This window comes from Orycteropus afer, unplaced genomic scaffold, assembly GCF_000298275.1.
Source record: "Orycteropus afer afer isolate SDZICR_OR568_19922 unplaced genomic scaffold, OryAfe1.0 scaffold00006, whole genome shotgun sequence".
NCBI classification, from domain to species: Eukaryota; Metazoa; Chordata; class Mammalia; order Tubulidentata; family Orycteropodidae; genus Orycteropus; species Orycteropus afer.
Genome location: NW_006921593.1, coordinates 18,703,645 through 18,717,870, shown reverse-complemented (window position 1 = coordinate 18,717,870; position 14,226 = coordinate 18,703,645). Strand labels below are relative to the sequence as shown.

Sequence of the window (14,226 nt, the reverse complement as noted above, 5' to 3'; positions counted from 1 at the left end):
TCAGCGAGCAGATGTCAGGTGGTTACTGTTATGTGAGAACCTGCAGTGGGGTGGGGGGGGGTCAGTACAGTGGTGGCAGTGCCCTGCACCCGAGTCCAGGTCCCGCCATCAGCTGCCCACGCCAGGGCTGTCCCCTCACCACAGCTGTTAGGACAGGACAGCATTTGTGTCCTCCTGGAGGTAGGCAGGCCACCAGGGTGGTCCTACCTGAAAAGGACCATCCCCACCATCCATAAGGAAAGGAGGTGACAGCCTTCTCCTCAGAGAGAAGACGGTGCTTTCTCCCCCACCAGTGGGTGAGGCTCCATGGCCGGGCTCACCTCTGCACGCGCTCCACCAGGTGGGCTACCAGCTTGTCTGAGATGCCGGGACACGACTCCTCGGCCAGGCTGAAGGCGTTCTCCAGCTCCTCCAGGGCCCCTGCCCGCCCATCCGTCTGCCTGTGCTTCTCCTTGAGCTGTGGAAACATGGGCCACTGACCTCTGCTGACCACCCTGGACCCACCCCCTGGAAACAGCTGGCCACCAAGGGGCTCACAGGGCCCAGGGTGAGGACACAGCAGCCAGTGAGCTCACCTCCAAAGAGGGGTGGGAAGGTAGGTAGGTTCACGCAGCTCTCCCCGACCATGACGCTACCCTGCCACTGTCTTCCAAACCCTCGGGGCTCTCCGCCAGCACGAGCTGACGAGATCAGAGCCCCCAGGCTGGACCTAGGCCAGGCGAAGGCCAGGCCTCTCCCCTGGTCTTCCTCACACATAGTCTACCAACCATAGGGCGTGCGGGGGACAGTCTCGTGGCCAGCAGCACCACAGAGAGCAGTGACACACAAACCGCCACCAGCCCTGCCCCCAACACGTCTGTCAAGGGGTAGACCAGCCCCTGAAGCCCTCCGCTACCACACTCTGCACCCCCTCCCCGCCCCGGCCCGTGTCCTTTCTGAGCTCCAGGTGTCTGCACTGAGCGCCTCCAGGTCCCACTGCATCCCCCAGGTGCCCACAAGGCCACCGGAGGCTCTCTGCACCAGCCAGCCGAGCCCCCCGGGGGCCACTGCCCTTCTCCGGGCAGGGGCTCAGGTGGCATATTTCCGCCAGGCTGTCACACCCTCTGAGCAGCAGAGGCCCAGATGCTGCCACACAGCCAGCAGCCACCCTTCAGCCCCTGGGCCTGGGCCCAACCCCTCTTGTGCCAAGCGGCAACACAGCCAGAGTCCAAACAAGGGACCCTTGTGTGCCCACCTGGCTGGTTCCCCAGCCCCGTAGGACCCTGCCCTCCCTCACCTCTCCGAAGACAGGCCGGACCAGCGTGGTCAGGCTCTGGGACCTCGGCTGCCGCTGGACTGGCTCCACTGACTGTAGGGACAGGAGCGTGAGCTGGCCCCGCCCCTCCAGACCACAGCACAGCGGCCCTGACCTTCCCCAGGGTCCAGCCTCCCTGCCTCCCAAGGCAGCCCTACGGCCCAGCCAGGCCTTAGCATGGCCCTCTGGCTGGGCTCAGCACCACACTGAGATCCCGTTCATGGGGAGCTGGGACGGCCAGGGGTGCCAGAGGAAGAGACGAGGGAAGCCCTGTCCCCCCACACTGCTGCCCCTCCTGTCCCTGCCCCCCCCACATGGCAGGAGACCGACCTTCTGGGAGCCGTGCAGAGCGGACCCTTTGTGCAGCTTGCTGTGGGGGCTTGGACGGATGGTTGGGGGGAATGTCCAGATGGGGCCCTGGTCCCCATCCTCTGCATCACCATCACTGAGGACAAGGAGTTATGGCCACCATGGGGAGCCGACCCTCAGGGAGCCTCTATGCCATCCCCAGGGCCCCCCACCATCCCCCTCAGTGCCCCCTCCTCCATCCCCCACAGCACCCCTCAGCTGTTCCCACAGCCACACCGGATGCAGCCGGTTCAGGCAGCAGACACGAGAGAGTGTTGCACGGATCCTGTCCTCGGGCCTAGGGGACACCAGCCCCACCCCAGCACCCAATGCCCACCCTCAGCAGTGCCTCAGGGACACACATGTCAGAGTCCTCCGAGCTAGACTCCTCGCCATGGCCCTCAGATTTCCAGCGCTTGTAACGGTCAATGAGCTCAGTCAGAAAAGAGGTCTTCTTGGTGTATCGGGCAATGAACTTGTGCTTCAACAACTCCCGGGCAGTGGGCCTCTGCAGGGGACGGGCCGTCACTGCCACCATCCCCGGGGACACAGGACCAGGGCCATGCCTCCCAGGCAGGGGGCCTCTTTGAGGGGACAGGCCATCACTGCCACCACCCCCGGGGACACTGGACGAGGGCCATGCCGCCCGGGCAGAGTGCCTCTGCAGGGGACGGGCCGTCACTGCCACCACCCCCAGGGGCAGATGCAGCCAGAGCCAGACCTCCCACATGAGCAAGTGCCCTGCCCACTTAAGACCTGAGCCTTTGGCATGACCCACGCTGGACACAGGGCCTCCAACAGTGTGGGGACCTCAAGGAAGGGCCTCAATCAGGGGCGGGTCTGCAGACTCTACCCTGAGCTGTTATCCCCCGCCCAACTTCCACTGCCGACCCCAGAGATAGCCGTGCAGGAAAGGGGCTCCTGTAGGGGCAGGCTTACGAATCGGGGGTCTTTGTTGAGGCAGGCCTCCACAAACTCCTTGAAGGGTTTGCTGTGATGGCCTTCCAGCGTGGGTGGGCTGTTCTTAGGGATCAGGAACAGGACGCGCATCGGGTGCAGATCAGAGTTCGGGGGCTCCCCCTTGGCCAACTCGATGGCCGTGATCCCCAGGGACCAGATGTCAGCCTGGACAAGCAGTTGCAATGGCACCCAGTCAGCCTCATGCCACCACACCCCTAAAGCCCCTGCAGCACCCTGACGGCCAGCCCCTGCCCCAGCCCACTGGCCACGCCCACCTTGAAGTCATAGGCTGACTGCTTGATGACCTCGGGTGCCATCCAGAAGGGGGTCCCCACGAAGGTGTTCCTCTTGATCTGTGTGTCAGTGAGCTGCCCCGCCACCCCGAAGTCCGCCAGCTTCACATCACCCTGCTCTGAGAGCAGCACGTTGGCAGCTGCACAACAAAGCCAGACAGGGCAGCCTCAGCCGGGGCCGCCACCAGCCCAGCAAGCGCGACAGCCCCCAGCTGACGAGCGCTGTGAGCACACAGTCCCTAGAGTGCTCGGCGGCCCAGGGCAGCTGACGGCCCCTGAAGCCACCCCCCGTGCTCGGGTCCAGGAGCATGTGCCACCCCCACAGCGGGACCGTCCCTCGTAAGACAGGGACCACAGACCAAGGAGGCTCCGTCCCTACTGTCAGAACTAAGCCAGACTGCAGGCTTGGTTTCTGAGGACACGGGGAGCCGAGGCTGGGGCGCAGGGTGAGCCCCGGCCGAGACCTTTGATGTCGCGGTGGATCTTGCGTTCTGAGTGCAGGTAGTCCAGGCCCTTCAGGATCTCTCGCAGGATGGTCGCAATGTAGGTCTCCTCCAGGGGTCCCGGCTTGAGCTGAGGGGGAGACGTGACACAGGGCCTTGCCCCCCCCCCCCCACCCACGGGCCTGGGGGCTCAGGGTGCCCAGCTCACCAGGTCCAGTGCCGAGCCGCCGCCCAGGTACTCCATGATGATCCACAGCTTGGTGCTCTGGTGACAAGAGCAGCGCCGTCAGCGCCTGCACCGCCGTGGGTGCCGCCGGGCAGTGAGGGCCAGGGCTCGGGGAACTCGCAACAGGAAGAGGCCTCCCCGTGCCCTCCCGCCACGCCCCCACTCCTGCTGCCCAGAAGACCTTCAGGTAGGAGCCAAAGTAGCGGGTGATGTAGGGGCTGTCGCACTGGCTGAGCACGGTGATCTCCTGCTGGATGTCCTCAATCTCGTCCTCGGCCTCCTCCAGGTCAATGATCTTGATGGCTACCACCTCCTTGGAGCGGTTGTCAATGCCCTTGTACACCTCCCCGAAGGAGCCCTTCCCAATGCGGTCCAGCTTGGTGAAGAGCTCCTCGGGGTCCACGCGGGAGTGCTGCGCGGGGCCGGAGGGAGGGCCCGTCAGGGCAGCTCCACGGCCAACCAACACCACCCCAGGGGAGCCCCAGGCCTCCCCAAGCTCCTTCCTGTCAGCAAACCTCCGGCCGCTCTCCGCTCAGAAAGCACTGGGCACCACCCACCACTTGCCACACAGGGACAGGGACGCCAGGAGGAGAGCACAGCACGAGAAGGGGTCTCTGCTGCCCCATGGCAGCTGCCGTCTTGTGCAGATTCAGCCTCAGTCCCTCTACCCCTTAGCAAGGGGCTCCCCACAGTCAGATGCGCCCCAGCCACACCCCACAGGAGCACCCCACAGAAAACTCCGGCGCCCCGGGGAAACCTGGTCCTCACACTTAAAAAGTGCCGGCCACCTGTGGGAAAGTGCCTGGGTACAGGCCCACTCAGGAACCTCGTGCTGAAACACCCACACAGCCCGAGTGACTCAGAAGTCTGGCTGACAGCCTGAGCTCACAGCCCCTCTCACTCCGAGGACACGACTCTCCTGCTACCTACCGTGGCACGCAGGTTACCCTCCAAGTGCAGCTGCATCAGGCGGTCTGCCACAGTGCCAACCACCCACCCTAGCTCTGCCAGCCCGCCACAGCATCCGCCGCACCCCAGCTTCCACCGGGCCCTGCTGCTACTCAGGATGCCCCGCCCGGACGCTTCGTGCAGAAAGCTGAGCTCAGACCCAAGCTCCACCCCGCACAGAGAGCCAGCGCCCCCAGCCCAGCGCGTGTGGCGGACAGACGCAGCCATGACAGCACACCCAGAGCCGATGCATCAAGGACAGAACCAAGTGGCAGGGGTGAAGGGGACGGGGCAGCCACCGTGGCCTCACTCCCCACTGTCCCCTCACCCAGCTGGTCGTCCCCCCCCACCCCCGGCTCCTCAACACCAGCAGCAGAAGGCAGGACATTGTGGGGGGCGGGGGTGACAGGCGGCTTGCGGGAGCGGTAAACGAAGGAGGGCGTCCGCCCTGTGAAGCGTTTCTGCCCAGAGTGGCCCTGTCCGCACTTTGCTTCCCCTAGGAGCACGTCCTCAAGGGGACACGCACCTTCCCCGTCCCCCAGTTCCCACAGGAGCTCCTATTCTACCCCACACCTCAGGTGCTGCCAGGCTCTCCCTGCACAAATGCCGCCGGCACTGGTCAGACCCCACAGCACGCAGCCCAGCACGGCCGGAGGACCGCAGGCCCAGCCCAGACCCCAAGCAGACCCCGACCTCTGACTTCCCTCTGCTGCTGAGAGCCAGTTTCCCACAGGAGCCCCGGCCAGCGTGAGGGCAGCACCTGTCCCCAGACAGAACACTCCTCCAGTGCTCCCTTGGAACTGCAGCGCCTCCCAGGCCATTTTCAGGCACCTCTAAGCTTCTGCGCACAAAAGCCACGTGCCCCCAGGTTGCCACCCCCACACCAGACCACATCCCAGGTGGACAAAAGGGGTCCCGGTGCAGACGTGAGACGGGCCCTGCACCAACAAGTGGGGTCTGGCAGACCCTCAGTGACACATGCAAAATATACCAGGATTTTCACCTTGTCAGACTCAGCGATCAGTGCTCGGTGGGGGTGCCCACTCTCTCGGCTGGGGCACAGCTAGCTCCATGCACACACACAGCACTCTTGTGCTGGGCACACACCACATGCACACACATAAGCGTACCCATGCATGCTCTCATCCGGGCCACACACTGCACACACACACACATGCACTCTTGTGCCGGGTGCACACATGCACACACATGCTCACCCAGAGTGTACTCACACATGCACTTGCATCCAGGGTGTATGTGCACATACATGTACACACTCTTGTCCAGGGGAACACACTGCATGCACACACAGGCACACTCATCCAGGGCATATGCACTCATCTAGGGTGCGTGCACACACACTCGTCCAGGGCACACGCACACACACTGTCATCTGGGACGCACACCACGCACACACATGCACACACTGTTGTCTGGGGGTACACCTCATACACACATAGACACAGGCCTGCACTCTTGTCTGGGACACACCACGCATGTGCACACACACACACACTCTTGTCCAGGGCACATGCAAACCATGTGCATCCACCCCCCCATACACACACACTCTCATCTGGGGCACACACTATGTGCACATATGCACTCTCTTCTAGAGCACACACTTACACACTTGTCTGGGGTGCACACACACTCTCCAGGGGTGCACACCACACGCACACACCCATGCACTATCATCTGTGACACACACCACGCACACACATATACTCGCACTCTTGTCCAAGACACACACCACATGCACGCACTAGTCTGGGGTGCACACACGTTCATCCAGGGCATACACACACACTCTTGTCCAGGGCATACACACACACACACACACTCATCTGGGGCACACACCGTGTGCATACAGACGCACACACACCACACATGCACACGCTCTCGTCCAGGGCACATTCATGCACACATATGCAAGCTCTCTTGTCTGGGGTGCACCCCACACGTTCACACACACACACACTTGTCCAGGGTGTACTCACATACACACATGCACACACTCTCATCTGGGCACGCACCACATGCACACACAAATGCATGCACTCATCCAGGGTGCACACCACAAATACATGCCCGCACACACTCATCCAGAGTGCACACACACATCTGCTCACTCTCGTCTGGGACGCACACCATGCACACACAGGTGTGCACTCTCTCTGAGCACACCTCGTACACACACACACTGTCGTCTGGATCGCACACCACGCACATGAACACACCCACTCTCATCTGGGGCACACATTACGCACACACCGCACACACACACAGTCTCGTCCGGGGCACACACCGCACACACACACACACTCTCCCGTCTGGTGTGCACAACTGCCCATGCACACACACACTCGTCTAGCGTGCACACCCATGCACGCACGCTTAGACGTTCACACGTATTCTTGGCTGGAGCGCACACACAAACTCACACTCACTCGTTTGGGGCGCAAACTCACGCAGGCACGTTCACGTGCACCATCCTGACGCCTGCCCCTCACCTGGTTGGCAAATCCCCTGAGGTGAGCCATGTCCGCCCGCGGCCGTCTCACCATCCGTCCGCAGCCCGAGCAGGCGCCGGGATCTGCCTCGGCTCCGGGCCGGCCGCCGCTTCAGTCCACTGCGGGGACAGCAGGCCGCTCGCGCCGTCAGGCATTCGTCCCCTGCCCCGGGCGACCTTCCTCCCGGCCGTCCCGCGCCCCGGGCCCCCGTCCTCCCAACCGCCCCGGCGCGGCCCGGCAGCGGCCCACCTCCGGGGGGCTCCATCCCGGCCTCCCCCGGCCCGCTCCACAGTGCCCGCGGAGGCCCCACCCGCAGCCTCTGATCGCGGGGAACCCGCCTCGCAGGTCGCGAAGCCGCGGCGGCAGCGGCGCTGGAGAAAGCCCGACGGAGACAGCGGCAGTGGCGACAGAGACGACGGCAGGGGCGACGGAGACGGCGTCGTGACCCGGCGCGAAGCTCTTTGGGAAACCTAGTCCCGCCGCTCAGCCCGTACCTCGGCGCCGCGCGCACTGGACTACAAGTCCCGCAGGCTGCGGGGTGGGCGTGGCGCGCAGGCCTGCAGAGGGGCTCTCTAGGACTTGGAGTCCCTGGTTCTGAGACGCACCGGACTATATGTCCCGGCAGGCCGCGGGGCGGGAGGGCGGAGGCGCGACGGCGGGGGCGTGGCCTGAGCCGTCCGGACGCGGGGCGTTGGCGTGGTGCTCGGCGCTCGTTAACCGGCCCTGTGAGGCTAGTGAGCTCTGCGCTTTCCGCTCGCTGCCCCGAGCCCGACCGCGGCAGCCTCGCCCAGTCCCCGGCGGCCGCACTAGGACCCTGTCATCCACTTGGACCCCACCTGGTTCTCACCGAGACCTCCCTTGACCGCATGGGCCCGCACTGGGGCCGCCTAGGGCGAGTTGCTTGTCCTCTCCTGCCTTCGCGTCCCCATCTGTGGAGGGGCAGTGGTGGGGCCTTCCTGGCCACATGGTGGTGGGACCCACCTCACACAGTCCACTCCAGTCCTCGCTGCCCAGCCTGGTCCCTGTGCCCTGCAGGGCGCAGCGTCCCCACCTGGAGGAGCCCCTGGTGCTGGACTGAAGGAAGGTCAGGGAGGGTCAAGGGGAGCGTCCCACCCCTACGAGGCCATCCTCTCCCACTTCTGTTCCACACGACTGGAGGTTCTAGTCTGGGCCGTTCGGCAAAAACGAAGAGAACGAAGTAAATCCCTCTTTCCAGGTACGATCTTGCGGGTGGGGACTCAAAGGAATGCAGATACTCATGCTACTAGCTGCTCATGCTACTAGCCTATGACTTCAGCAAGGCTGTGGGATCAACATGCAAAAGCCAGCTGTAGTTTCCAAAAACACAAATTTACTGCCATCGAGTCAATTCCGACTCATAGCGACCCCCACTGGGTTTGCGAGGGTGTAAATTTTTCTGGAAGTAGTTGGCCCCATCTTCCTTCGGCAGAGCGGCAGGTGGGTTTGAACCGCTGACCTTCTGGTTAGCAACCATATGCCTTATCCACTACACCACCAGAGTTTATACACTAGCAAAAAACAATCCAAGAATGAAATGAAAATAATCCACTTATTATAACATCAAAAAGAAAAAAACAGAAATGCACTTAGCCAAGGAACTGCAGCAAGCCTACACTAAAAACTACAAAATATTGTTGGAAAAAAATTAGAGATCTAAGTCAATGTCAAAACACTTCATGTGCAAGGAACAGAAGATCTGATGTTGTTAAGAGAATGGTGCACCCAGGTTGATCTACATATTCAACCCAATCCCTTTCAAATGCCCAGATTCCTTTTTTTGGGGGGGCGGGGAATTGGCAGAAATTGATAAACAGATCCTAAAGTTCATTCAGAAATGCAAGGAATCAAGAATAACCTTTGAAACAGAAAAAAAAAAAAAAAAAAACCAGCTGGAGGACTCACACTTCCTGATTTGAAAACTTACTGCAAAGCTATAGTACTCAAGACAGTGTGGCACTGGCAAAACCATAGACATGAATTAATGGAATAGAATTGAGGGACCAGACCAGCTCATTGCCAACAAGGATGCCAAGACAAATCAATAGGGAAGGAATGGTCTCTTCAACACTTGATGCTGGGACAACTGGATCTACATCCAGGAGCACTGAAAACAAACATGCCCACACAAAAAATCTTGCACATGACTGTTCACAGCAGATTCCTCACAGCAACCCAAAGGGGGAAACGCACCCCAATGTCCACCAGCTTATGGATGGATAAACACACTGTGATGTATCCACACAAAGGTTCTTTTGTTTGGTCCTAAGAAGGAATGAAGTTCTGATAGACACTACAACATGGATGAGCCTGGAAAACACACAGTAAGTGAAAGAAGCCAGACACAAAGGCACGTATTATGTGATTCTGTTCATGTGAAAGTCCAGAACAGGCATATCCATAGAGACAAAGTAGATTAGTGGTTGTCGGGGGTTGGGGTGGGGGGAGTGACTGCTAATGGGTACAGGATTTCTTTATGAGGTGATGAAAGTACTGGAAAATTCATTAGAGGTGATGGGTGCACAACTCTGAGAATACGAAAACCCACCCCCAACTGTGCCCTTTAAAAGGGAAGGTTGTGGTCTGTGAGTGACATCTCAGAGAAGCTGATATTAAACAACAGCATCACTTTTCTTGTTAAAAAAGGTGATGCTGACCCCTGCTTCTGGCCAAGATGGAGTAACAGGGATGGGATTTCCCTCCTGCTCAAAACAACCAGAAGATAGATGATAGATAGGTGGTAGATTGATAGATGGTAGAGACATGGATGTTTGATTGATTGATAGAAAGCAAGACATAGGAAACAGTGGTTTTCAAGACAACAGCTTTAGACTACAAAGGACAACACTCCTGCTTGACAGGAAACAAAAGAGGTGAGTTTACTGCCTGCTGAGAGGGGGACCCAAGTGGCTCCTGGCAGCCTCACAGGCTTGAGGATCAGAGCTGAGAGTCTGGGAGGACCAGGCAGCTGGAGTGAGTTTGCAGGACAGAGTGGGAGAAAGAACTGCACAGAGAACAGTACCGACGGACAGAAGACCTTCAAGGAGTCAGCGGAGTACTGATCAGCACATATCTGTGAAGAAACAACCCCAAACTGGACAAGAACCATTTGAAGGTATCAAAAGTGCCCTGGGCCCGTCGCCACCAGCCAGACTGGACAACCTCATAACTCATGGGCCAGTAGGTAGAACACTCAGAAAATCTGGCCTCAGGACTAATGTTGGTGGCGCTGTTGAAAAAAAATGTTGCAAAGCGGCTTCCTGTTTTGTGCTGAGCCTCCCCTTTACCAAGCATAATGCCTTTCTCTAGGGAATGGTCCCTTCTGACAACATGACCAAAGTATGAGAGACAAAGTATGGCCCTTCTCACTTCCAAGGAGCATTCTGGCTGTACTTTCAGGACAGATTTGTTTATTCTTCTGACAGTCCATGGTACATTTAATACTGTTCACCTACACCATAACTCAAATGCATCAAATCTTCTGCAGTCTTCCTTATTTATTGTCCAGCTTTCACACATACATGAGGCAATTGGAAATAGCATGGTTTGGGTCAGGTGCTCTTTAGTCAAAGTGACATCTTTGCTCTTTAACTGTCTTTTGATTTCTTGATTGCTACTTCCATGGGCATTGATTGTGGATCCAGGTAACGTGAAATCCTTGACAACTTCAATCTTTTCTCTATTTATCGTGATGTTGCTTATTGGTCCAGTTGTGAGAGTTTTTGTTTTCTTTATGTTGAGGTGTAATCCATACTGACAGTTACAGCCTTTGATCTTCAGCAGTAAGTGCTTCAAGTCTTCTTCACTTAACAGCAAGTACTAGTGTATTATCTGCATATCACTGGTCAATACTAATACTGTTGCCAGATTTAACACATATGAAGAGGAGGCCCAGTTATTGGAATTTCTGATAAAATAACAACACTTAAGGGTATGTCCCAAACATTGCAAGGAACACCCTTATCCTGCTTGTGACTCATCAGCTGTTTATTTGAAAGTCAAATATGTTGTGCACTTTACCAAGAATCTCATTGGGAATAATGAGCCCTCAACTAAACATTGTTCTTGTCCTGCCTAACAAATCCTAGAGCAAGACCCAAAAGAATCAAACTGCTCCTAAGACTCTTAGGTGCATGGTAGAACAAAGCTCAGTAATGTTTATAAAAATACGAAAGTATCCATCACCTAGTGAGGAAAATGTCTGTGAACGAAACTTTCCAGGCGCGCAAAGAAGCAGGGATGTGTGGTCCCTAACAAGGATAAAAGGCAATCAAAACCAGCCTAGAGCTGATGCAGGTGTCATAATTCACAGCTGTCAGGCGCCCTCAAGTCACTCCGACCCATAGCGACGCCACACACAACAGAGCAAAACCTGGCCCTGCACCAGCCTCTCAAGCGTTGTTATGCTCGAGCCCATTGTTGCAGCCACTGTCCGTCCGTCTCCTTGAGGGTCTCTGCCTTTTTCACTGATCCTCCACTTCACCCAGCATGATGTCCTCCAGGGACTGGTCCCTCCTAGTTACATGCCCAAAGTAAGTGAGATGAAGGCTCATCGTCATCACCTCTAAGGACCAGTCAGGCTGCACTTCTTCCCAGATGGATGCGTTCATTCATTAACAGACAAGAATACTAAAACATATTATTAGAATATTAAAAATATTATTCAGCCACTCCTCGGAAGGAAGGTTGGGCAATCTACTTCCATAGTGATACCGCCTTGGAAACCCAAGGAGGGGTTGCTGTGAGTCAGGTCTGACTCGATGGCACATAACAACACAAAAATATTATTAGAATTGTACTTTGTACATTCAAAAGTTAAGTAGGGACATGAAGACCAAAAAAAGACCCACATCTGTTTTCTAGAAACAAAACTACAATGTGTGTAGAGGACACATCCAAGATGGAGTCCACAGCACAGGAGACACTGCAGAAGAAAACATTAGTAAATTTGAAGATGTAGCAAGGGAAATATCCTAAATTAAACGGAGAAAAAAAATTGTTTAAAATGGGAAGAGCATCAGTGAGCTGTGGCCAGGGTGCATTTACACAGCAGTGAGTTAAAAAGCATGGGCCCCACACGTGGCCACGACCTAAACCCTCCCTGGTGAGAGGCAGCAAACTGGCCTGCCACAGCAACCCCTGGCCTGAGCAGGGCAGGCCCTCAGTTTAGCCCAGAGAGGACAGGCAGCTTGGTCCAAGTGCTGAGTCCCGGTTCCCAGATGTTCCCCTCCCCCAACATGCACACCTCACCCATGGGATACGGAGCCAGGCAGACACCAGCAAACCACATGCCTTTCTGGGTGAATTCCTTTACTTCTGAGTGCGAGCAGTAATGGGCATCCCCATCACCCCCATCCACGGCGTCTGTTCTCCTTAACATGACTCAGGGACAAGCAGGGCAGCAGGAAACCCCAACCGGTTTTTGTTTCCCTCCAGAACCTCCTCTCCCAGTTAATTTGATTTCTGTCTTAATATTTTCCATTTCTTTGGATTTTCTTTTTCCGGAGGTAAAACAGGTACGTGTCACACAATTCAAAAAGTGAGGAGAGACGCCTGGGGAAACCAACTCATCCTCTCGCCACCCGTGCACCAGCCGGAGGGCCTGCCGCTGCCCTTCCTGGGGCCCTTCGAGCAGGGTCTGCACACGTCCAGTGATAGACCAGAGCGACAGCCTGCACATCACAGAACCGCAGGGTGTGGCCGGTGCCTGTGGGCAGCTGCAGGGCCAGCTGGCGAATCTTCAGCTTCCCACCTGTCCTCTGCTGCCCCCACGCATCCTCAGGATGAAGCCTGCACGCGTGGGCCGCACACACAGAGGGCGCACAGAACCACTTTCTAGACAGGACGTTGTGAGGGAAAGGGCACAAGTGCCGAAAGTGTCAAAACAGTGAGCCCACCCTCACAGGGCTGCACCTGCTCACTGCGCTGGTGGCGGGGGCCGGCTCTGGGTCCCCCACCCCCACCCCGGGGCTGGTGAATACAGCTCATGTTTCCGCTGCTCACCAAGGTCCAGATTCAGGCTCAGACTCCCCTGGTCTGGGGGTTTGATTCTTTTCTGCGTCTCACAGCTGAGGGAGTGTGAATAGGCCACATGCTCGAGGTGGCCCAGCAGTGAGCTGGAGGCTGGGATTTGAATCGGGGAAGTCTGGGGCCGAAACTGACCAAACCACTTCCTGATGAGCCTCCCGCTTGTCAAACGGCCTGATCGTTGCCAGTGTGGTATTTTTCAAGCAGTCTCATTTTTACACAAAGCACCTGGTCCATAAATACTTCTGTTTGTATCTCTAAAGGCTAAGGGCTTTGAAGTAGAACCACAATCCCATCACTGCCTTGTGAAAATTAACAAGAGCCGATTCCAGCTAAGACAGAGGCACACGGCCACCTGCCTCCCCCGCCCTGCAGCTGCAGCCTGCACAGTCGGCAGGGCTCAGAGGGCTTGGAGCAGCAGGCATTCAGGGAGGAGGGGCAGCACCGAACCAGCGCTGGGCTCGAGATTCCCCAGAATCCCCCAGTCGGAAAATTACAGGACAGATGGATTTGGAAGATCCCCCAGAAAGGCATAGACACTGGTGGGGCTCAAACATTTGTGGAAAAGACTGTTGTTAGGTTGTTGGTAGGGGCCGTTGAGTCGGCTCTCACCGTGTTCTGATGGACAACAGAACAAAACACTGCCCACTCCTGCGCCAGCCTCACAATCCTTGCTACACCCGAGCCCATCACCGCACCACTGTGTCAGTCCATCTCATTGAGGGTCTTCCCCTTTCGTTGTCCCTCCACTTTATCAAGCATGATATCCTTCTCCAGGGACTGGTCCCTTCTGACAACATGACCAAAGTAGGTGAGATGAAGTCTGGCCATTCTCGCTTGCAAAGAGCATTCCAGCTGGGTTTATTATTTCCATGGGCAGTCCGTGGCACTTTCAGTATTCTTCGCCACCACAGCTCAACAGCATTGTGGTAGTTAAGGTTGCTGTCAGCTTGGCTGGGCGGCTGGATGGAGTTACTCCCCATGATGAGTGGCTGGACGGCTGGATGTAGTTGTTCCCCATGAGGAGATGGGTAATTCACTCCGTGGGTAGTTACTCCCCATGAGGAGATGGGTAATTCACTCCGTGGGTAGTTACTCCCCGTGAGGAGATGGGTAATTCACTCCGTGGGTAGTTACTCCCCGTGAGGAGATGGGT

At 57.2% G+C, this 14,226-nt stretch overlaps 1 protein-coding gene across 1 annotated transcript; it reads right to left on the bottom strand.

Moving 5' to 3' along the window:
* On the bottom strand, positions 1 to 7,058 carry STK25 (serine/threonine kinase 25). The gene is made up of 11 exons (XM_007941404.2): positions 7,026 to 7,058; positions 3,746 to 3,976; positions 3,547 to 3,603; positions 3,360 to 3,468; positions 2,878 to 3,035; positions 2,582 to 2,767; positions 2,005 to 2,150; positions 1,625 to 1,739; positions 1,277 to 1,348; positions 321 to 457; positions 1 to 40 (listed from the first exon to the last, which is right to left on the bottom strand). Exons 1-11 carry the CDS (start codon positions 7,053 to 7,055, stop codon positions 1 to 3), a joined length of 1,281 nt encoding a protein of 426 aa, XP_007939595.1. The 5' UTR covers positions 7,056 to 7,058.
* Positions 7,059 to 14,226: the final 7,168 nt, after the last annotated feature.